The following is a 25,789-nucleotide window of genomic DNA, read 5'->3' as shown; positions in this document are numbered from 1 at the left end:
TAAAATTGGTTGGATGAAATTATAAATCAATGAGCTATATTATCATAGTAAGATTATAAGGTTACAATAAATTTTTTGGTACTACCAAGAGTATTCTCATCATTCATAGGTAATGAATTAATCTTTCAATATTTATGATTATCCCTTCTATCAAATATCGTTCTCAAGAATTAAATCTTTCATATTTTGATCATGTGGGAATTTAATGGGGTCACACTCACACCACTAAACTAACACATTGATTGATAATGATCTTAAAAAAAAATAAGAAAAGTAGTTTATATGGAAGTGTGGAAGGAGTATTTATTTATTTTATTTTTATTTCTGCTTAATAACTATTCGCCCAGAAAGCATCAAACTTTTAATGTGATGATGGCGACAGCCACGTTCTCAAACATATCATTTATCGCCGGCGATCAACCTCATCGTCGCCGGCAATAATCTCCATTACCCTCCTTCCACGGCTGCGCCACCGTCCCCATGGAACCGTAACTTCCATTTTCAACAACGGTAAAATGGTTTTTTCTCTTTGCATTATTTCTCCTTCCCGCCGTTTACGTTCTCCGTACACCATCAGGAATTCTCATTCCTCTCCGCGTTTCGTTGAATTCATAATTCTCCATTTTGACGCAAAATCGAACAAACCATTAAAACGAATATGCTTCTCTTATTCGATCCCATGAAACTATTTTTAATCCTCGAATTTGCTTTTCTTGTTTAAGGGAATCTAATTGCGTTAGCTTCTCCAATAATTTTGGATTTCAAAAGAACCCTTTTTATATTTTTAATTCTTTCTTTCTTACTAACAATTTTCCTTTGATTTTTCAATTTTCAGCCTTGGGACTTGAATACTAGGAATTATTTGATCAACTTGGAAACATAAAAATTGTTTTTTTTTCTTCTGTGTTATGGTTGCTTCTCTTGCATCAATGGGGCTGAAACCGAAGAAGAACGATGACGAATCACGATCGAAGTGTTGCAACCCGGTGAAGAAGCAAGGGCCAGTGACAATGGATCATGTTTTGATGGCTTCACAAGAGACAAAGGAAGCAAGGGAAATAAGGATTCAAATTCTTTTTGAATTCTTTGATAAGGATAATTGTGGTTACTTAGATTATGCTCACATTGAAGCTGGTCTCTTAGCTCTTCAGATACCCTCTGAGTATAAGTATGCAAAAGATTTGTTCAATGCTTGTGATACAAACAAGGATGGGCATGTTGATTATCAAGAGTTCAAGAGGTATATGGATAACAAGGAACTCGAGCTTTATCGAATATTTCAGGCCATTGATGTTGAGCATAATGGATGTATTTTGCCAGAGGAGCTTTGGGAGGCACTTGTAAGAGCAGGCATGTCTTTTGTTGTTTATTTTATACAATTTCACTGCTTTACTAGCTTGTCATGTTTTCTAGTAGTTAAGGGCCTTTTTTGTTATATTAAAAAGTTGTTACAATTCACTTCCAATTTCTTAGTTGTTTGCCTGTTGGAATGTTTTACATCTATTAGTTTTGATTTGATTATTTCTGGAAGATTAGTTTGAGAAATAACTATACATATGTTATGTATGATCCAATTGTGAGGGATTCAGGTAGGGGGTTTATCTGGTCTTGGGCTCTCTTACTACAACAACTAGCTTTTATGAGATGATTTTCCTAAGGCTTCATTGGTATCGGTGCTTTCCACCGGCATTGGAATGAGCCTGACATATGGTGATGTTGTCATTGGATGTTAACCCCGGGATGGTCAAAGGGCTGGTGTATAGTGAGCCCGTAATGCACTGGGGTTCGCAAAGACTCGTGGGATGTTAGGGTCCAATTGCAAGGTATAAGACTTACTTCCAATTTTGGAAGTAATTGATTCAGGTATGGTGTTTATATGGCCTTGGGCCTCCAACCATAATGGCTTGCTTTTGTGGTGTGGCTTTCCCAAGGTTCGTATCAGTATAACATCTCATTTGGGTAGGTGAGAACTGTATCTATGTTGCATGGGTACTTCAAAGAAGATGATGTACTCGGTATAGATACTCATTTGATGTAAACTATTCCAAAATTATGTCATTTTTGGTTGGAATCTAAGGATTTTTCCCAATTTTCTTCTTAGTTAAATCATAATACTAAATGAGTCGCAAATTAGTCTCTCGTCTTCACATTTCACATAATGATACTAAATATTTACCAATGTTGTACCCGTAATCATCCTACATAGCAACATGTATACCTTATTCATGCAACGTACCTGCACTATAGATTTTGAGAAAATGTCTAACTCTGTACCCAGTAGTTGGTGTAATATATGTTCAATGACAAAAAACCATGTTTGTCGTGGTTTGAGTTGTTTGACAGGTTAAGATAGTGGCGCAATGCATATCAGTGCGTCTCTTATCTTCAATAGCAACCCGATATCAAATCTCATCAGAAGTCATGAAAGAAAAATTGGAGGTCAGAAATGTGATTTTGTTATATTATGTACATTACCTTGCCAAACTTTGACACATCGGATTAATTTAGTTCAACCTCAAAGATTGGCTAAGGATTAGTTGTTGTAACCCCAATCACATATTCCGACAAGGATTTTATGGAATTCAGACCTACCAGGATGATCCCATGGTCATTTCAGTGGAAGTAGCAAACATAAGTACATAACAGTTATGGGAATCCTGGTTGACTAAAGAAGCTCAGTGGATATAATCTAGATTAAGCATATCCTCTTACAAATATGTTTGAAATTTGGAGAAACCGTGATTATATTTGCTGATAGCCTGATACTGTGGTGTTAATATTCCACATTTTGCATATTTCTTCCCATTGAAAGCGTCTTATACCTATAGCCTTCTTGACTAACTGTTCACCTGTTTCAGGCTTATTAATCAGTAATTATAATTGAGTAGCGTAACAGAACCTGATTTTAAATTCCAAAGTACACAAATAAGATTTGTCAGTTGTTCTGGCTAACATCATTTCCAACTTTAGCTATTCTGTATACATCTGCATCAATACAGCTTACACAAAATTAGCACTTTGCTTTCTCTTTAGATTATAAATGCTGATGCTTTGTAACACGTCCCTAATATATTTACGTTATTCTGCATGTGATTTAATTGTGTAGTGATTTACTTTGGTGGGTTTTTCATTCTATAAGCCACACTCTATTGTAGGGATTCAGATTGATGATGAAGAACTCGCTCATTTTGTCGAGCGTGTTGATAAGGATAATGATGGGGTTATAACATTTGGAGAATGGAGGGATTTTCTACTGCTTTACCCTCATGAGGCAACCATTGAGAACATTTACCATTATTTGGAACGGATGTGCATGGTTGATATTGGGGAACACAGTGTTATTCCAGCAGGAATTAGTAAGCACCTTCATGCAAGTAGGTATCTGATTGCAGGAGGAGTAGCAGGTGCTGCATCACGCACAGCAACTGCACCCCTTGATCGTCTAAAAGTTGTATTGCAAGTCCAAACAAAACGAGCTCACGTAATGCCTGTGGTAAAGGATATATGGAAAGAAGGCGGTTTCTTAGGATTTTTTCGGGGCAATGGCTTAAATGTTCTTAAGGTGGCCCCTGAGAGTGCCATTAGATTTTATACCTATGAGATGATGAAGACCTTCATAGCGAATGCCAAAGGAGAAGAAGCAAAGGCTGATGTTGGAGCTATTGGGCGGCTGTTTTCTGGTGGTATAGCCGGTGCTGTAGCTCAAACAGCAATATATCCGATGGATCTTGTTAAAACACGACTACAAACCTATGCTTGTGAAAGTGGAAGAATTCCTAGTCTTGGATCTCTGTCAAAAGATATACTGGTCCAGGAAGGACCGCGAGCATTTTATAGGGGATTGGTTCCTTCTATTCTTGGCATTATCCCATATGCTGGCATAGATCTTGCTGCGTACGAAACCTTTAAGGATATGTCCAAAAAGTATATTCTTCACGATGGAGGTAAAAAATATTAACATCATTTGTTTGTTTTATTCTACACCGGATAAGCGCCTTCTGTTGTATGTTGAAATTCTGCAATTTTCTGCAGAGCCTGGTCCTCTTATACAATTAGGATGTGGGACGGTATCAGGAGCCCTGGGAGCAACATGTGTTTATCCGCTGCAGGTAGTTAGAACAAGGTAAGCTATGGCTGCAAAATATCTTGTTGCTTAAACATCTAGTAACATAAATCATTCCGGCTTTCAATGTAAATTAGAAAGTGACATAGCCGTTATGGTTTCAGAATGCAGGCTCAATCCTCTTATAAGGGAATGGGTGATGTATTCAGGAAAACCTTCCAACATGAAGGTTTTCGGGGATTCTACAAAGGAATATTTCCTAACTTGCTCAAAGTAGTACCATCAGCAAGTATCACTTACATGGTTTATGAGTATATGAAAAAAGGCTTGGATTTGGAATGAAGACCCATAATGCTTCATTTGATAGCTACTATTATTCACATGGCTGATCCTTGTACACTATTTGGAATGGTTTGTCATTGAAGACATTGATGGCAAGAATAAAGTCCACAATTGATTATTGTGACAATTGTCTAAATTCATTGTTCAAAATTCTTGGGAGGATGAAATTGGTTTGTCCTCTATGTTGCTTCTTTAAATGGAAAAGATTCATCTAAACCTCTAAAATGACCAAGAGTGTTTTTACTCTATCAAATGAAAGGTAGATACATCCCTACTCACTCATTTTAGAGGTAAATTCACTTTAGGGAAACTTTATCTTTGTTAAACTAATGTGAAGCTTCATATCCATTAGCAGATTTTGTTGTATGATAGAGAAACATAAGAAACACAATTACGATTCAATTTTGTAACTGTAATTTGTAATATTTAGTGGCTCAAATTGATGATCTTACTCATAAAACTAATTCGTCCATTTGTTCCACTTTTCATGCTCTATTATTTGTTCATTTATTTTTTGAATTTATAGTAATTTTTAGGTATATTAATCAATTTGTATGTCATTTTCATTTTGAATTTGTACAGGCTATAATGCTATTTTATAATTGCCCATCTCTCTATGAGGACATGGTGATATTTTGTTATTCCTAATTCATTTGATTTAGCTTGCTTACTGATAGCACGTTATTCCAATATTTCTATGCAACTTCATTAAATAATTAATGCTTTGTTTATTAGAGTGATAAATAAAAATAAGTTTAACATTTTTATAATAAAAAATAGAGTAAATTACATTGAGACCCCCTGAGTTTTAGTGAAATTACACAAACCACCCCTCACTTTTCTACACCTACACAAACCTTCTCTAGGTTTTACACTTTCATTACACTTACCACCTCTGTATAAGAAATAAGTGTAATCTTTTAAACAAAAAATGTGATAAATGCAATTAAGTTAAACAAAACATGATATATTATGTAGACAAGTCTAAATAATATACAAATCAATGTATCTTTATTATTTTTTGTTACAAAATGCATCAACAATTTTAAATAAATGTTGTTTAAATCGCTCTTATAATATATATGTAACGAACTAAAAATAATAAAGAAATATTGACTCATATATTATTTGGATTTGTCTCCACAATATATCATGTTTTGTTTAACTTAATTGTGTTTATCACATTTTTTGTTTAAAATATTACACTTATTTCTTATGCAGAGGTGGTCAGTGTAATGAAAGTATAAAAATTAGGGGAGGTTTGTGTAGATGTAAAAAAGTGATGGTAGTTTATGTAATTTCACTAAAACTCAGGGGGTGTCAGTATAATTTACTCTAAAAATATGATTAAAATTAATAGATAAATTTTTGTATTGTACATAAAGAAGTGTCAATGGGACAAAAGGTTAGTGTTTTCCAGCCTCTTGGGACAAAGGTGGTTAGTACACGATATCCATTTGTAGAGATCGCAATGATGACCAAACCTGTGGGTACTCATGTGAACCCAACCCAAATTTAATGGAAAAATTCAATGTGATTGAGTTTATGTTTGAGTTCGAGTAAAATCTTATCTTAATTTTTAAGTTTGGGTTTGGTACAATTGATACTCTATCACAAATTCATTGGTTATTGTTATGAATGTTATGTAAGCACTTAAGATGTGGTGTGTTGTGAGATGTGGTATTTTTTGCAGCCTTTATTAAAATAAAATGGTTATTTCTTGTAAGTGTGTATAAATTAGTATGTTATATTCTGATTAGATTATTAGAATATAGAATTAGTATATGTTAAATTAGTATACGCTATAGTAAAATTAAAATGCATTATATAATAGTGATGGTTTTTTTTTACTGTGAATTGCAACATTCACTTATTTTTGTCGAGTTTTTCCTTTGGGTTCGAGTTACCTGAAACCCGACATGTTCAAAGATAATATTATTATTTTTAACCTGTTGAATTTGAGTTTGGGTTCTAAATTTCAAGTCCGGGGTTAGATAAATATATATCTGACCCCGATCTGCCATGTTGCTATTCCTATTGAGTTGAAGTTTTTGTGGGTACAAGAATTGCTGATAGGTTCGGGAAACTTGAATACAATAATATTAATATTATACTTATTCTATACCAACCATACTACATGTCAATCATTAATTTACTAATTATTTTTATTTGCAATATTTTGATTTGCAATATAATGAATATATATAAGTTTTTTATAAGAAATTTGATGAGTCATATATAGTTCCTAAACCTATATTTTCAATCATATCAAATGGATGTCAAAAGTGCATTTTTAAATGGTTATATATAAGATGAGATGTATATTGAACAGCCTCTATGTTTTTAAGATTATAAAAAAATTGTATATAAAACTATAAAAATCATCTTATGGCTTGAAACAAACTCCTATAACTTGGTATGACGGATTGAATAATTTTTTGTCAAAAAGAATTTCAAAAAAGGAAAGTTACACTATACTTTTTATTAAAGGGGTTGATCAATCATACATTATTAGTCCAAATATATATGGATGATATTGTTTTTGGATCTATTAAAATCTTTGTATAGTGAGTTTATTAACATGATGCAAGGTGAGTTTGAGATGTCAATGATGAGTAAATTGAACTACTTTCTTGGAATACAAATAAAACAAACCTTGGATAAATCAATCCAAGTATTGTAGATCTCTGTTTGAAAAGGTTTGACATGAATGATTGCAAATCAATAACCACACTCATGGGCTTAAATACATATATTGACAAAGACGAGATTGAGAAATCCATAGACATCACCAAATATCGATGTATGATTGACTGACATCATGTTTAGTGTATGCTTATGTGTTAGGTATCAATCAAAACCTAAAGAAAAATATTATTAATAGGATAATTAAATATCATAAAGGAACAACCTATGTAGGTTTATAGCACCCTAAAGGAAGTATATTTGATTTGACTATGTATTATGGTTCAGATTTGTTGGATGTAAAACTGAACGAAAAGAATACTAGTAGTATATATCACATATTAGAAAAAGCTTTAGTTTCATGGTCTTGTAAAAAGCATATATATTCCAATAGGGAGTTGTTGTACACAAATTTTGTGGCTCAAACAACAACTATTCGACTATGCAGTAGATATTGGTTGCACTCCCATTAGATGTGACAACACATTGCTACTAATTTAACTAAGAATTCAGTAAAGCATTATAGAACTAAACACATAAATATAATGAATTGTTTCCTAATGGACCATGTGCTCAAAAGAGATGTAGAATTAGATTTTGTTAACACTCATGCTCAACTTGCAAATATATTTACAAAATCTTTACCAATAAAATCCTTTTGTAAGATTAGAAAAGAACTAGACATACTAGATAAAAATAATTTAAAGCAAGCATTCACTTTCTATGTTTTATTGATTTATTATATACAACATGATTGATTTAGTGTTTATATACTTGTTTGAATATGATAATTTCTTTTTAAGGGTTACAAATAAATTATTAACTGATTACTCAGGGAGGGTAACTGATCACTAGGCATTGGTGATGGTTATCCTGAATCATAGAAAGGATAGATAATCGATTACTCCAAATGGATAATCGATTATTCCAAATGGATACTCGATTACTCCAAATGGATACTCGATTACTTGGCCCTCTTCATACTTATCTAAAGTTCAAAAGAAGTTAGTTTATATGAGCAATTGAATACTTGGCACCGAGGATTAGTTCCAATAAGGTTGGGCAACTGAATACTCTTGAAGAGTAATCAATTATTTAAGTTGATAAATTTTTGGATAGAACACTTGAGTAAGTGATTACCTCAAGTAAGTAATCAGTTACTTGTCAGTGTATGAAAGAGAAAAGCTAGTGTGTCACTCATTTTTCTTTTCCCAATTTTTTTCCTTCTAATTCTCTATCATTTCTCACTTGTTCTTCACTCAAATTCCCTGAAAATATTACAAATAGTGAAATTCCTTGTGAAAAAATGTATTGTTAACTTATGACTTAGGCACTTAAGTTGTATGTTTTCCATATATGTTTGCCTTAGAAATTATTGTTTTTTCTTTTTTTTTGATGATGTCAAAAGAGGAAAAAGATTTGGTCTTGTGTTTGATTTTTATTTTAAAGCATTGCAGACTTAAAATGTTAAAAAAATAAGGAGATATACAAGATAGAGGGAGTAACCCTGAGTAAACCCAATTCAAACTGTTACAAATGAGGTTTGTTATCATAAAAAATAGGGAGATTGTGAAGAATAGTTTTTTTCTTGACTAGAATTTGATGAAGACACTAACATCAATAAAGAAGAAGAAAGTTGAATACCTTCTATATTAAACGTTCAAAATTAGTACATGAGATTTATTGTTTTCTAGCTTAAGGACTTATCTTAATAGTTTATTTTAATTTTAATATCATATAAGGCTTATCAAAATTATTTTTCTAAGTTTTAAAGGATGAAAATATTAACAAGGTTTCTAAAAAAGAGTTTTTAGAAAACCAAGTAACATTTAATTGAAATAGAGTTACAAACTACTTGAAACAAGGCAATAGATTATCTGATTGGACAATAATTGATTACTTTGTGCTAAGTTGAGTAATAGATTACTCATGGGACAGTAAGGTCCAGTAACCGATTACCACAAGCCAGTAACCGATTACCACAAACCAATAACTGATTACTCTATGCTAGAAATGTGTTTTCAAAATTGAAACTCAACTAGTACGTAACCAAATGTACTAGTATAATTCCAAGTGTTTGATACTTTCTATAGTGGACCTTGGAACCCCTCTAAACTCTGTATATCATCCTAAGTTTTTGAAAACATCACATCTTTCTCTTGGAAATCTATAAGAGGTTTATCATAAAAAGTTGAAGTAAAATTCTGCATTTTCATGTTTTTTTTAAGATAAGAGCATGTTATATTAACTTTAAAGTGTCCATGAAAAGGTTTCAAACATCATTAGATTGAATCCATGAAAAGGTTTCAACAAATCACCATATGTTTTGATGACTAATTTTGTAAAACAAAAGTGATGTGCTTTCTTATAGGAGTCGAGTGTTCTAGAAGATAGTCTTAGTGTGAGACACATGGTGTTGAAGACAATGTTACTGCTGCCAAACCCAAAGATAAGCCCAAAGCTATTGCTATTGCCCCCAAGTTAAATAACAGAAGTTTTCTTTCTTTTCTTATTTCTGTTATTAATTAGTTTCCTCTTTTAGTAAGTTCTCATTAGATCTATATTTTTGTTATTTTCTTTTCTTCTTAGTCTTCTTATATAAATAAGTGATTAATTGTACTTTATATTGAGAAATTAATACAATTTATTGAGAAGAAAGTCTGCATTTAGTGTTCTTTCTTTTCTTTAGTTTTTGCCTCTGTTAGCACAATAGTTCTTCATTTTGCAGCAAGCTTTTCTTCTTCAAAGCAACATGATTTAACAAAAATGACACTCCCAAACAAATGATCCATTCAGGTTTGGAACCAAACTCTGTTAATTTCCTTAGGATTCTATTTGCCTGCAGCCACTACTGTGGTCTAGTTGAAAAAGGAATACGATACTTTAATTTCATGACTGAAAAATATAAACTTGTTCCAAAAAGAGGGCGTCATGCGTCAATAGTTGATATGTTATGTCTGAATGGAAGATTTGAGACAGAGAAATTGATGCCTTTTAAACCTGATGAAATTATGTGGCCAGTCATCAATTCCCAACTCATGTAGAATCCATATAAATCAAAAGTTGGCAAAGAAAGCAGCAAAACTATTCAATATGAAGGTCCTTAGATATGTTGCTTCATATGTTAGCATGTCCAATATCTATGCAGCACTAGGTAAATGGGACAATGTAGGGTAGTTGAAGAAAGCCATGAGAGACAGAGGGATCAGAAAGGTCCTGGGTTACAGTTGGGTTGAACTCAAACAAGAACTTCTTTATGTACAGACCAGTCTACATAAAGGATAAACTTATAAATCACACAAATGCTGTATAGCTAATTCGATACACAAAATATTAGATGAAAAATAGGGGATGGAAGAAGAATTCACATTCTGAATGATCCATGGATCAGATGGAGTATCATCAAAACTAACATGAGTTAGTGATTAAAAGGGAAAACCAGTCATATAGGATTCCCTCATTACTGAAAACATGTTAGTTGATGCAGATGCAAGTTCCATTTTAAAAGTCTTCAATTGCATCCATCCAAACCTGGGTGAAGTCTCAAATCAAGTCTCCAGCACTTGGCAAGGGGGTCTGGTCAAGCAAAGTACCCAACAAATTCAAAGTCTTCATGCTCTAGCCCTGCAGGAATGCTAATGAATAAACTCTTCATGCTCTAGCCCTCTGTGATCACGATCAATAAGTGCTGTGGGCATCACGATTAAGGTTATCCATATACCTGCATCATCTTTCTGAGAGTGGTAGAATGAGGTCTTATCCCTTTAAAGAGTATACCAATAAAACCAAGTTGATTTCCCAAGCTATCTTTGAATTTTTTTTTAATAGAAATATTCGCTGCATAAACTATGAGGATTCAAAAGTATCATGGTTTCAGTTCAAAGTATTTTTTTAATGGAAAAATCACAACAAAAACTTCACCTAGATTTTAATCATTCCACTAAACTCCACTAAAGATTGATCAAGGCAATGCAACTTTCAAAACAAAAAGTATGCAGCAAAAGAAATAACATCAAATTCAAACAAGCAATGGAATCACAATATTATGTTTCCAAAACAATACTTTAAATTGCACTACCCAAAGTAACTGGGATCACAAGTGCAATATTATGGTTTCAAGAGTCTCTACATTAGCTACATTTTCCCACAATTGCAGTAAATGCAACATAACTGTGATTTAAAACACTGCACACGACTATAGAATCTCAGGATTACAAAACTTTAATTCATAAAACAAACAAAAAAACAACATATAGAAAACAAGATATTACTTATGCTTCAAAAAATCATCAGGAACAACTTTAAGCTGCTTCCTCTGCTTAGACTTAGCAATCTTCTTCAACGTATTCGGATTAGTAATCTTCTGAAACCTAGTCCCCGACTTCAAAACATTTTCCTGCTTCTTTTTCTCTCTCTCTTCTCTCTTCTTCCTCTTCTCCACCTTATTCAACCGAATCTCCTCTTTCAACTCCGTCATTCTCTCCTTATACGCTTTCTTTATCTGCTTCTCTTTATCTCTCTGCTCAAACGTTGTCTTCTTATGAAACACATGAACCGATGAAGCCCTCTGTTTCCTCGGTTGCTTCCATTTCCGCCCGGAAACCCTCCCGGCGATTACGCCGTCGTAGCTAGGGTTCCCGAACACCGGCTTGTCGGGATTTTCCGACGATGGAACGGCGGATCTTTTCGCTGGAGGAGGGAGAACGTCGTCGGTTTCCATTGAAACGGTTCCATTGTTGTTGTTGTTGATGTTGGCGACGACGGCGTTGTTTTGGGATTGAGCTTCTTCTCTTTTGCGCTTGTAGGTCTTGCCGCCGAAACCCTCGTCTAGGCAACGAAAGTCGATTGTGCATGCCATGGTTGTTGTGTGAAGAGAAGATCCAAAACCCTAGAGGCCCTTGTAGGGTTTTATATCATGCGGTAATGGGATAGTCATATGACGAATATACCCTGTCTTCATAATTTATAATTCTTTTTTGGTACTCATAATTTATAATTTGAGTTTAATATGTATTTATTAAGAAAAAAATACGTGCACGAATAGTATATGTGACAAAACGGATTATCCAACTCATTTTTGCATATCCTTTTATTATGTCCATAAAACATAAGTAAAATGAAGACATGCAAACAGCACATTTTCCTATTTAGGCAATTTGAGTTAAACTCCACACAAAAAATGAAGACATTCAAACATTTCACTCATTTGTTTTCCAATATATTTCATTTCACTCATAACAATTGTGGAAACTAGGACAATCATATTGGCAAGATAAAGTTAATTGCTACATGAAAGTTGTGATCCTAAACATCCAATCAAACAAATATAGCATAGCAAAGTGGTGGCAACCTTAAGCAGATAGTGGATTATAATTCTTTAGTTGTTCTAGGTTTTCGAAAAAGTGGAATTGTTGAGCAAATACAGAGATTATTCATAGAGATGGATGAAAATTGTGGAAAATTGGATGGAAACACATATTAAATAAAGGAAATCACACATTCTGTGTGGCCAATTTGAAATTTGAAATGCCCACAAATTTAATGAGCAAGCATGTCAAGTAAGTTAACAACAAAAATTTGATGTCATGTTTATATGTGAAGTGATATAGGTTAACAGACAAAAATTTGATGTCATGTCTACATTTTTTTGTGGGCAATGTGAGGTGGCCTACAAGCAATGTTCAAATTTTTGCATTTAACTAATATTATATGAGTTTTATACATTGTTCCTATATTATTATTTATATTAATTATTATTGACTTTAAAAAAATAATACAAATGAATAGTGAATAATATATTAATTATATATACATCTTTACAATTATAATGTATAGATAATATACTCATTTACATTATGGTGGTGATTACATAAAATCTTATACTAACTCAATTTATATTATTGAAAAATATATGCAAATTAATCCTTGAAGTTTATAGTGGATAATTTTTTTTATAGCATTTGTAAATAATACAAATCAAACATTCAGAAAGATATTAAAGGAACCACAATAGCTAAGAAATAGACCAAAGTATCCCAGCCGTAAAAAATGGCATCACACCTAATACCACCTTCTATCTCAAATATAAGAGAATCTTTGAATCACACATGGTCATCAAAATACTAAAGAAGAAAAGGCATGAGTGTTTTATCCACCAATTTGTTAAAGTTTGGAATGGGTTATGAAAGCAAGTTTTTTTTTATGATTCAAGAAGAATTAGGAGTGAATGAATGAGAAAGAAAGTTTTTTTTATGAATCAAGAAGGATTAGGAGTGAATGAATGAGAAAGAAAGTTTAAATAGTGAATGAGAAAAATTAGAGAATCAAAACTCTACTAAAATGAATACACTTCTCAACATATATCATTATTCTCATTACTGAATATATTACAAAGATTGGAGGAATATTCATTTATATATAATAACTACTAAAATAGAAAACATAAATTGTTAACTAGATAATCGATTAACTTTGTTGATTAATCAATTATCGCATACAAACAAACTGAAACAACTAACCAGTTAATCAATTAACTACAATGTTAAATGATTAACTCTTACATAGATAATCAATTAACTATAGTGTAAATTACTTACCGAATCTCAGCATTCCAAGCTTGAAATGATTATATTGGACATCATATATACTCTAATACATGCTCTTGTTGGTGAGCGAATCTTAATCGTGAGCGAATCTTGATCTCTCAGTCTTGAAATCATAATGTGAAGCAGAAATAACGCTTAACCACCATTTGGCAAAAACAATTTTATCAAAGGCTTAATATATATTTTGAAAGAAGCTTAACCAACTAAACCATAATGAATGAAAAAGAGAAAATGAAATGGATCTTAATCTTCATCCTAATATGTTGCTTCAATGAAGAAAAATTACACAATATAATGTGATGAACTTAATGAGAGTGGTAAAGAAAATAGAGTAGTAAATAAAAGAAATAATTGGGGAAAATCATATTGATTGATGATGGAATGAATTTCATCTTATTATTTTCTCATTCTTCTGCTTCTGAATCTCCTTGATCATTGCTTGCATTATATTTTAATACAATTGCCAAGTCCAAACGAGACCAGGCAATTATGCATCAAATGTTGGAGACACAACAAAAATTATTAATCCAAGTAATAATTTTCGAGTTGTTCACTTCCCAAGTTTCTAACTTTTTTGCATAAATTTCAGTAGCACTATTTGTAGGTTTAACAAAAGTTCCATAAACATATCCCCACATTCGTTTACCAATCAAAAAAAATCTCATCACATAACTCCAATATGCATAATTGGATGATCCATTTAGTTGCACACTAATGGATTGCAAGGAATCATCTCTTTCAGTTGCCATAACTAACAAGCACAACAGCAGGGAAATCGAAATTCAAAGGGAAAGAGAAACAGAAAACCTGACAAATTCGCTCAGCAAAATTGATACTCTCTCAGCGAAAACTGCTATCTGCGAACTGCGGAGGCTGATCTACCACTGCAAAGAAGAAGAAAAGATGATGGAACCCAGAAGAATGAACAGGATCCGCGAAAACTGTGGCCTTAGCAAACCTTGCTCTTGATACCATGTTAGATCAGCTGCATATGAAGAGAGAAGAGAGAGGAGGAGAAGAAGAGAGAAGGGAGAGAAATGCAATATGGAATTGATTATGGAGATAAGGCCAAAGGGCCAATACATATAGGAAGCTAGGAAAATACAAAAGACAAGACTACTCTTTACTAATAACTAAAATACATTTACCAGTTACCATAAATGCTAAACTCATGGTAAACAAAATCATAAATTGTGACTGTTGAAGGTTTCTTCACTTTCTTGAATGAATATCCTGTTGGGCCATTAGGAGCTGTGTAATAATTGGAGTAGTATCTGCCGAAGAAGCCCTTGGATGATGAAGCACAACTCTTTAGGAATCTCATGCAATTCTTCTCCCATATTTTGATCAATGTTTTCATTGCTTGTTTTGTTCTTGATGGAGCTCATGCTGATGTGAGATTGATGATTCAGTGTTGGGGCTTCCATGGGTGAGAGTGGGAGACTAAAGATGAGATGAAAGATCAACTTTTCTCCTGATAACAAGGATTTACTTCTTCTTTCATGGTTTGCAAGAGACATCTAAGGCAGACTCACAATGCTCTTCACCACTTCATAGCTCATTATTTGACCAACAATGGATAAATAATTTTGCTTATAAGCAAATAAAGCAAAAGAAGAGAGGTTGATGGATAAACATCGGAAAAAATAATTATATTGCTTAAATACCATGTTAAAGTCTGGTATGAGACAGTTTCTTCATGAGTCAAGAAGGATGAGAAATGAATGAATAAAACAAAAGCTTAAAGAACGAAGAAGGAGAAAAAAATAGAGAATCAAAACTCTATTGAAGTGAATATCATTCTCAACATATTTCATTATTTTCATTACTGAATTAACTACAAAGATTAGAGGAATATTACTTTATATACAACAACAACTAAAATAGAAAACATATATTGTTAACTAGATAATTGATTAAATCTGTTGATTATTCGATTATCGCACACATAAAAACTGAAACAACTAATCAGTTAATCAATTAACTACAATGTTAATCGATTACAATGTCAGTATTCTAACACAATTTTGTCTCTTGTATGCATTGTTACCTCTAATCCAACCACAATGCCACAATATTGTCCACCAACTCAACCTTATCACCATAATTGGGGTGCAAAATCAAATTTGATGTGGACACATTGTGAAGAATGTCACCACAACAGATCATATTTTGTTGGTACTATGAATGATATCTTTTCATCTTTTTGGATAAGGAACTAATTTATTTTAGGGTTTGTGGTTGTCCTCTTAACAAATATCGCTCTCAGGAATTGAAGTATCGACTTTGGGGTCTAGTATAACATTAACTACTAAACCACCGTGCTTATATATAATAATTCCACTCTTCTTTATCAAATTTTCAGTAATTCACAGTCTCTAACTCATTCCCAAAAAATACAGTATCTTTTTTCTGCACCGCCATTCTTGTCCTTCTTCCTTCAGTACAACAATTATTAATTTGTGCTTAAATTAATAATTGAATTGGTCTCACTTTTAATCTCAAAAAAATGAAAATAAATATTAGTTTATGCTTAATATATCTGTAATATAATTATTACCATTACATTGATTCTGGGACAATAAGGATAATTCAAGTGGGACTGAGCTTGCCACTGTGAGTGACATTTGACGGTGAGAGGGCAAACTACCCTATTTTCACTTTAAATTATTAAACTGAATATGTTTGTGTGATTTTTTATTTATTTTTTAGTATAATATCTGTCTTTTTTTATATTATCAAAATAAAATATCATTTACTATTTATATATTTTAATATATGCTGGATAAATAAGGAACTTACCGTAAAAAAACTCATATATTATTAATTCTTTATTTTTTTATGGTATGTAAATATAGTTTGGCTAAATTTAGTGGGATTTTTTGTTTTTGACAAATCTATTAACTATATAATAAAAAAATGTCATGATCATATTATCATGGGCACATGTCATATTTTTATTTACTTTTTTCCTCTCGGAATTTCATATTCCTGTAGTGAACTTTCACACACTATATTTATCTTCTATTATTATGCATGAATTGAAAGAGCTTCTGAAAATGTTAAACTAAACACCCTATATTTGTGACAATTATCCAAAGAAGAGACTATTATCATCAAATAAAACTTGAATTTTAAAAGTCATTTCATTTTCTCATGTCATACAATGATATATCTGTTAGAATTAATAAAAACCAGATAAGACGATATGAAATATAAGGAATCTATTAACCAGATAATAAAAAAGGTCATTGTCATGTCACATTCTCATTTATTTTCCCCCCTCCAACAGAGCTTCATGTTCCTATAGTGAAACTCTCACACTATATTCATTTTCTACTATCTATGTATGAATTAAAGGTGCTAATGAAAATGTTAAACTCGACACCCTATATTTGTGACAACTGTCCAAAGAAGAGACTATTATCATCAAATAAAACTTGGATTTTAAAAGTCATTTTCTTTCATCATGTCATACAATGATACGTTTCTTACAATTAATAAAAAACAGATACGATGATCTAAAATGTGAGGAATATAATAATAATTAAAAAAATCATTTTCGAAATTGAAGTTTTTATAACTTTTAAATATTTTTTTAAATAAAACACTCATATAGTATCACGATTTGAATTCTCCATTTTGTTAAAAAATCATTATTTTCTACAACTTTTAAAGAGATTTATTTTTAAAAAAATCACATAGTAACATGTTTCGGTTTCCTATTTTCATTAGAAAATTTAAATTCAAAATTGTCTTTTATTTTTCTTATGTGTTTTAATTAACAAATACATGAGAAACACATGTGTTCTTAACAATATGAATGTGCAGGTAACATATCTGTTTTAATTATACGAATACACAATTAACATGTGTGTTCTTAGCAATGCATGTACGAGTAACATGTCTGTTTTTAACCCTGAGAATGCACATGTCAATGTGTTGATGTAAACCCTCCTAGGGCAACTTTTGAATCCAAGGGCAAGAGAGGTCATGAAGGTCCTATAACTAGGGCCAAAGCCAAATCATGACCATCTAAGGTCACAAATGACTCATTTGATCCTAGAGATCACTTGGAGGAAGGACATTTATGTCCTTAGATTACTTATTTATTTTAGTTTATTTTATTTGCATAAGTTCAATAAATGAGAATTTAATTCTCAGGTAGTCTTAGGATTTATGTTTATTTTCATTTAAGTATTTTAGTATTTAATTTGATGTAATTTGGGGTTGGGAAATTATTTATTTCCTTGTAATTTGGCCCAATAGTGGCTAAGTGGTACAGTATATGCAAGGGCACGAGTAGGACAAATGGAAATCAAGACATGATCAAGTCTTACAAGACATGGCATGGTTCAAGACAAGATGACATGAAAATAGGAGGATGTAAGGAAGTGACATGGAGACAACACAGTTCAAGTTTCTAATCTGCTAAAGATAAATATGGAGATTCATTAAATTTCCTTTGCTAAATCAGCTTGGATTTAATTCAAATAAAAATGAAGTTGAAAGCAAGTGTTGGGCGGCTAAGAGTTGTTATAAAGATAAGGAGAAGGCATGAGAATAGCACATGGTTGAAGGAGAAGATAATGTGAAAGATTTAGTTTCCAACCAATATATTTGACCACCATGATCCACGGGATTGAAGATAAAATAACTTCTTCATTCAAATGCAAGTTGCCAACCTCAAGGCCAAGTGGACGTTTGACTCCAAGATCAGCCCTAACATGAACCAATCCTCCCTTTGCCCATTCGGTTCCAACCTTCCTTGAACCAAGGATCAAGCCATGACTCACTTATGGATCAAACCACATGGGTCTTCATATCAAAGGAAGTGTGTGCTTTTTCAAATGGATCAAGACTTGGTCAAGTTTCAAGGCAACAACAACTCAGCCAACAAAAGATCTCAACTGAATTACATTAGTTAGGATTTTAAATTTTCAAATTTCATTTTGTTAATTAGATCTTAGACTTAGTCTTTATTTTAATTCAGCCAAGGCAAATTGCCTATTTATGTAATCCATTTTCCATTAGTAAAATTACGTTGAATTTGATTAAGAAATTAAAGTGTCTTAGTTGAGAAGTATCTCCTAAACCTAGATTGGCCATGACCACCATTGTTGAGTTTTTATCAAGTTTCTTTGCTTGTGGCGAAGATCACTAGCTTATCAAGCTTCCCTTCTTGTGGCACTTCCCCCTTCATTCTTTTTCCACCTTCACAAGTGCCTCACGCACAATACAAATTATACCCCATAACTCATCCATTAACTCATCACCTTCATACATCATTCACTCATCTTTTTCATTATAAACCTAACCATGGCATATCCTTCCCCATACATCCAAACTGAGACCTCATCAAGCCTAAATACACTCCCCAACTGTGATCCAATCCCTCACCCAAACAGCCACAAAACCTTACCGTAAAAACATAAAGTCCTAACCTTTCTCCACCCTAACCTTCATACACCTTCCCCAAAACCAAATAGCCACAAAATCTATCTTATATCCATCAAGTCAAGACATTTACCAATAAATTCATCAACCCCAATTACCTATACTATTCCGCAGCCAAAACTCTACAAAATCCTAACCTACACATACAAACCAAAACCTTACTTATAAACCCCTGTCATATACCAACCCTAGTCTAAATTACCCAACTAATCCGAACCCAAATCAATCCTAAAATTTCATTAAAACCGAATTATACCTTAATCACTCATAATTTGAAGCTAAAGATGATCTTAAAACAAAGGCACCCTTAGAATTTGTCATCATCATGTGTGTTCTTAATAATATGAATGTATGAGTAACATATATGTTTTTAACCATGTGAATGCATGAGTAACAATGTGTGTTCTTAAATGTACATGTAATATGTGTTCTTAATTATGAGGAAAAAAATATTATCTCCTACAAATGACAGATAACTTGCTGGTTGCTTATATAATTTTCAAATCCCATCCATACGTGCCTGCTACATCTCAATTGAACAACTAAGTATATTGCTAAAATAATGAAATTGATAGTTTCTTCCTAATAGTTTGTTGGCGATTTTAATTTCAGACGAAAAGAAATGGGAAATGAAGACTTGAGAATCATCAAATATATTGCAGAGATAACTCTAATGTTTTCATTTTCTCTTTGTTTCCATCTCCAGGACTGAAATCACAAACATATCTTAAGAAAATGTACCTTTTCTAAATAGGCATTCATTCTCTAATTTAGAGAGCTCTGTTTCAAAGAAGGCCGAGTGGAGAGCCCTCACACATTGCTCGACTTCACGGTTATTAGATGTTTTGTTTGAGAATGTGATTTTGGATAGAAAGAGAACATATGACTTTAGAAAATATCTTCTTTGTTTGAGAGTTGAATGAATGAAAGATACAATTTTGGAAGGGTTTCTCAAACTCTCTAAAATTTTCCATGTACTTAAATGTTTTTAGTAAAATTATATAATTATATATTATTGTTCATTTTTCATTGTTAATTACTTTAAAGGAAAAATAAAAAATATTCTAACATTATAATTAGTTTGTCATCCTCCATCTAAATTTCGTACTTCCAAAATAATAGAGATGTTTGTCTTTTTTTTCCAGTGTTGTTAATACCGTACCGATCATCAAATCGGTTAGGATACTGGTATAGTGGTATAACGGTTCAATAAGTGGTTTACTAATTAAACCGCATACCGGTGAAATTAGGTATAAAATATAATATGTTATTATTACTGTTGGAAAATCAATAAAAAAAATTAATATTTTTTCATTTTTATTAAAAAATTAATTTTAATTAAAAACTGGCCGGTATGACCGGAATGGTTCAATTGAAAACCGGTTGTATAACCGGTTTTTGCCGGTTTTAAAACCAGTATGATTGCATGACTGGTATAACCATACCAGTATTAAAACCGGTTTACTGGTTGAACCGACCAACACAAACCAGTTTTTATAACACTGTTTTTTACCTTCCATTTCTCATCTTCTTAACTTTTTGATTCATCTCCTTCATTTTCCCTCATTACTCCCACATATGACCTAAGGAGATAAAATTGCACCCTTGATTAAAATTACACCAATGTCACTCTTTATTCTATATGATATATTTTAGATTAGTGGTTGACTTGATTGGATTATTGGTCAATGATTAAATTAGTGAATTATTTATTAGATTAGTTCAATTGATTTACATTAAGGGCTAAAAAAATTTTATAATACTAACTACTACTATTTAATAATTTTATAGTACAAATTTTAAAAATATTATTATCATATAAATACATAATTAAACACTCAACAATTAGTGTTTTACTAAAGTGAAATTTCACAAATAACTTTAAAACATCATCGAGAAAAGTAATTTTAATGTTCGATCACAAGAAAAATAGATAAATAAGCTTATAATTTAACTAAACAACTAAGATTTTATTATAACATAGTCTAACAAATAACAAACAAAATTTCAATAATAATAAATATAACTATAAATAATTTGAAAACACAATATGTGTTCCTTCCAAGATGGTGTCTTTGACATTCTTTAAACAAGATTCATACTAGTTTTGATTCATGGATATAGATGAACAACTCAGAACAATTAAGTGTCCATTATAGATTATACTGCCATCTACTTTCAATATAATAACATTACACTAATGTAACTTGTATCCCTATCATGTCATGGGAGGGTCCTAAATTCACTACTGGCTAAAAACATATTTAAATATTTTCTTCTTCTATGCAGATAAATCATGGCATAGTGCACAGAATCACATACACATGCTTGTGAAATAGATATGTCTTCTTAATTTATAAAAAGAATAAAAATAAAGAAAACATTATAGCAAATATTTCAATTAACCATAATACATTGCAAAGTTGAACAATTAAGGCTAAGCAATTTGATCTAGAGAAGGGAAGCTAAGATTTTTATAGCAAGTGAACCCTCCATCCACAATTAGGTTGTGACCTGAGATATACTTTGCTTCATCTGATGCTAAAAACAAAGCAGCCCGAGCCACATCAATGTCTTCACACTTAGCACCCTTGAGTTCACCAAGCCCATTAACAATGTCAATTACTTGTTGTTGGGTCAAATCAGGATAAAACTTCTCTATTTGGCCCAAGGACATGGCTGTTGGAATTGGAGCTGGGGATATGCAATTGACTCTGATTCCAGCTCTACATAGCTCACTAGCCGCAGACTTCACCATCCCAGGTATTGTAAATTTTGATATTGTGTATGGATGAGGCCCAAGCCCACCCATTAGCCCACTTATGCTAGATGTGCATAGAATGGACCCGGAGCCCGCATGTACCATGACTCGGGCCGCATGCTTTATACCTGCAAGCATTCCCCAGACATTGATCCTCATGACCTTATCAAATTCATCAAGGTCTAGCTCTGTGATGCTTGGTGGAATTGATGGGCCAGTTATACCAGCATTGTTGTACATGATGTCTAGTTTGCCATACTTGGTTATAGCAACATTTACAGCTTCTGCTATCTGGGACTCAACAGTGACATCACATTCTATGTATTGGGCTGAAGGGCCCAATACTTTTGCAACTTGTGGCCCGAGTTTAGTATCGTTATCGGCTATGATGACTTGGGCCCCATTTTGGACAAATTCATGGGCTGTGGCCTTGCCAAGTCCATTTGCTGACCCTGTTATGAGTGCCACTTTTCCTTCTAGCCTGATTTTTTAGTGCCAAAGTGAATGAATGTCAATCATTATGGTAAAGAAAGAATGCTACGGGAAAGATAAAAGAAATTGCTTCGTTTGAAATATAGGTGGGAATAAATAATAGAGAGAAAAATATATATAATGACAATTCCATATATTGTCTATACATCATTCACAGTTCATAGCTAATAATCATTGAATCTTCAAAAAAATAATTCAAATAAATTATAGATGACATAATCTGTGTATAAACTTTTACACTGATAATGCATAAACATTACACCCTAAATAATAATGGATTTGTCATCATGTTCATGATGACCTCTGTCAAGATAATGATATCATCACCTTTATCTCAATATTTGAATCAAAAAGCATAATTTCTTTCTCACAAAGTTGAGAGGATGATGTCGTGGAACAAATTTTCTTCCAATAAGATTGATTAATATTGTATATTCCTTAATGGAGTTTGAAAAGTAAGACAGAGACATTACCTTTAGTTGTGTTTTTCTTTCAAAAGTTGGATTAAGATTAAAATAGTTGACATTTCTTTTATGAATAACATAATAGTTAAGATTCAAAGTTATGGATTAAGATTGCATATTATTAATGTGATTACCAAAGCAGAAAGGGACACTTTGTACATATCAATGGACTCAAGTTTTTTTCACATTTTTCTACAGTTTTGTTTAATTATTAGATATAGAATCTACAAGAATGGCTTAAATAAATGACACGTTTAAAAATAAAATTGGACACCAAAATCACGGAGAGCTGTTTCTGTATGGTAGATCTACAGCATGAGAACATGCAGAGGCAGCTACCCCAATTTGTTCCATGTGCTTCCCTTAATTCCGTTACCAATGTTTAAATATATTCTATAGTATGTTGCTTTTTATTTGTTAACGGAAATGAATAAAACTGAATTAAAAAAGTGGTATTAGGTTTGTAACACTTTTCTATTATAAACTATCTTGTCGTCGTATCATCTATTATTTATTTAAATTATTATTTCTTTGAAAAGTCAACAATAATTAATATATATTACGATTATATACTAATAATATATAAAACTTTATTAGTTCATACATGTGTTATCTTTCTAGTAATATTTTTAATCTAATAGTGATTACATTATCACTAAATGTAAAGAGGGGTGTGTTTTAGAGTTCACAATAACTTAAATGTGTTTATTAGAAGAAATAATTAATAATTTTATAAAACAAAGTTCAAAATTGGATTAATATACCCTTATCTGAATGTCATGTGTAAGAATAACCTAGTTTTTTTTCTTTATTTTTCAAGTCTGTTGATTTTCTTTTGTCAGAGTAGTTTTCTAATTTTATAGTAGCTTCCTGGTTGAGACCCATCATTTATGCTAGTAAGACATGACACATGGGTAAAATAATTGATGAGATCATTCAGGGATTAAATCGTATAACGATAAAGTTAAGAATATATATCATCTAATGTTAGTATTGAAAAATTATTAAAGAATATAATAAATATTTTCAATTATATCATTTGTGATACTATAATAAATTCTAGATTTTTTTCATTTTCACACCAATATAACTGCATGTTCGATATATTTATGTTGGTATACTGATATAAAATTTAATTAATTTTTTCCAGATTACACCGGTCAACACCATTTTTATATTGCTTCAAACCATTAAATATAAACTTTTAAATATTTTCTATGCAGTGAAAATATTAACTACAATCATGTTTAGTTTAATAATTTTTGTTAAATGAGAAAATAATCATGAGGAGATGTGGATAATGGTGTCTTAAGGATTTAAATATAAAAATTTACATTTTTCTTATAAATTTTAAAGTTATCATTTTTTTAAGGATTTAATATGTATACAGTGACACTGTAAGTGTTTTTTACACTGTCAGCAAATCACCCACCATTGATTTTTTAACCACTATTGACTCTCAAACAAAAGTAATACAAATCAACAGTGGATAATATGCTGACAGTGTAAAAAACTTTACACTGTCACTGCATAAATTTTAAACTTTTTTTTTAAATTGAAGCACAAATATTGTTACGGCATTTAATATATATTATATAAATAGTTTCACATAAACAAAATGTCAAATAAAATTGAATATGAATTAAATGAGTAAATAAATAAATTGATATCTTATAGATATCCTGAACAAGAGATCACGGGGGGAGGGACATGAAGAGAAGTAATAATACTCAATTGAAAAAGTTGTTATCACCAAGTTACAACAACACTGCACTATACTCATTCCCCATATGCGAAAGTAAGAATGATAGTTCATTGAAAAAAAAGAAATTGAGTATAAGTGTAAATTTAGAAAAATAATCAAAGACCATAAATGTTTTTTTCTAAACAAGAATAAAAGGCTTAGTGTAATTCACTTATAAAGAATTCAAATAATTGCACCCATTAAATGAGGCAGAACAGAAACATAAGCAGCTACAGTGTAGAGCTTTAATGAAACTTACCTTCTTCCACCAACCGTTGCATAGAATCTGCTGTTTTTTTTAAGCAAACTGTTGTCAAAGGCCTTGAGCCTGAACTCCCTGGAAAAGATAAAAGCCAAATCATATACGAATAATAATACTCTCGAGTATTGAAAGGAGAGTTCTTATTTATAATTTTTATTTTAATGACAAAAATCTTATTTTATTTTAATTAAAATGACAAATGTTTAATATCAAGTTATATAGCAATTAAAATAGAAGAAATAAAACGTAGCAAAAGTTAATTACCAGAAAACGTTGACCAACTAATAATTAAGGGTGATACATATTATTGAGACATCAAAGAATATTGAACATGATGAGTAGTAACGAACCTGACTAATGTTCTGAGCATAGTGACTGTGAAGATCTGTGAAAAAACAACAAATGGTTGACCTTAACCAGATCTCAAGTTAAATTGAAATCACAGAAGAAAGTGGAGATTGAAAAGTGTGTTTATAGAAGGAGAAGGAAACTTTTTGTCTTTTGTATATAAATAGAAAATGATTCCCCTCGGGGAGCTAGATTTTTCAATATATAAAAGTGTTAGATTTTTATTTTTTTTGACAGAAATGTATAAAAGTTTTATATATTATTTATCTATAATTTATCATTGATTTTTAATTATTATTGATATTTTAGGAAAGTAATATAAATGAGTGGTAAACAATATATTGAATATGTATAAATCTTTACTCTATTCATGAATAAATATTACATTCTTATTTTTATATAAAAAATGACATGTAGAAATTAATGAGTGGTTTACCAGACGTATATTATTTTATTGCGGAGGAATAGAATTTGACATTACTCTTTTCTATATACTAATGTAAAATAATAATAAATAAGTTGGATGAATATTCTTTAAATTGAAAATGAGTTGTATTATAAAATAT

General features: G+C 31.6%; 3 protein-coding genes across 3 annotated transcripts; 1 reads left to right on the top strand and 2 right to left on the bottom strand.

Annotated features, from left to right (window-relative positions):
- LOC109358797 (calcium-binding mitochondrial carrier protein SCaMC-1-like) lies at positions 335–4,856 on the top strand. The gene is made up of 5 exons (XM_019603242.1): positions 335–510; positions 836–1,350; positions 3,156–3,944; positions 4,033–4,123; positions 4,228–4,856. Exons 2-5 carry the CDS (start codon positions 909–911, stop codon positions 4,403–4,405), a joined length of 1,500 nt encoding a protein of 499 aa, XP_019458787.1. The 5' UTR covers positions 335–510; positions 836–908; the 3' UTR covers positions 4,406–4,856.
- Positions 11,084–11,951, bottom strand: LOC109357806 (coiled-coil domain-containing protein 86-like). The gene has a single exon (XM_019601861.1). It carries the CDS (start codon positions 11,946–11,948, stop codon positions 11,358–11,360), a length of 591 nt encoding a protein of 196 aa, XP_019457406.1. The 5' UTR covers positions 11,949–11,951; the 3' UTR covers positions 11,084–11,357.
- On the bottom strand, positions 21,529–25,378 carry LOC109357772 (zerumbone synthase-like). The gene is made up of 3 exons (XM_019601814.1): positions 25,226–25,378; positions 24,873–24,950; positions 21,529–22,394 (listed from the first exon to the last, which is right to left on the bottom strand). The coding sequence occupies exons 1-3, from the start codon at positions 25,243–25,245 to the stop codon at positions 21,590–21,592; spliced, it is 903 nt and encodes a 300-aa protein (XP_019457359.1). The 5' UTR covers positions 25,246–25,378; the 3' UTR covers positions 21,529–21,589.

Source organism: Lupinus angustifolius, chromosome LG10 (genome assembly GCF_001865875.1).
Source record: "Lupinus angustifolius cultivar Tanjil chromosome LG10, LupAngTanjil_v1.0, whole genome shotgun sequence".
In the NCBI taxonomy this organism is placed as follows: Eukaryota; Viridiplantae; Streptophyta; class Magnoliopsida; order Fabales; family Fabaceae; genus Lupinus; species Lupinus angustifolius.
Note: the sequence above shows the minus strand (reverse complement) of the source record. Positions and strands in the feature narration are given on the sequence as shown.

Coding starts and splice junctions, on each gene's coding strand:
- LOC109357772 (XM_019601814.1), bottom strand. CDS start 25,245: ATGCTCAGAACATTAGTCAG. Junction 24,951..25,225: donor ATGCTCAGAACATTAGTCAG/GTTCGTTACTAC, acceptor TATCTTTTCCAG/GGAGTTCAGGCTCAAGGCCT. Junction 22,395..24,872: donor GCAACGGTTGGTGGAAGAAG/GTAAGTTTCATT, acceptor CTAAAAAATCAG/GCTAGAAGGAAAAGTGGCAC.
- LOC109358797 (XM_019603242.1), top strand. CDS start 909: ATGGTTGCTTCTCTTGCATCAATGGGGCTGAAACCGAAGAAGAACGAT. Junction 1,351..3,155: donor GGAGGCACTTGTAAGAGCAG/GCATGTCTTTTG, acceptor ACTCTATTGTAG/GGATTCAGATTGATGATGAA. Junction 3,945..4,032: donor GTATATTCTTCACGATGGAG/GTAAAAAATATT, acceptor AATTTTCTGCAG/AGCCTGGTCCTCTTATACAA.
- LOC109357806 (XM_019601861.1), bottom strand. CDS start 11,948: ATGGCATGCACAATCGACTTTCGTTGCCTAGACGAGGGTTTCGGCGGC.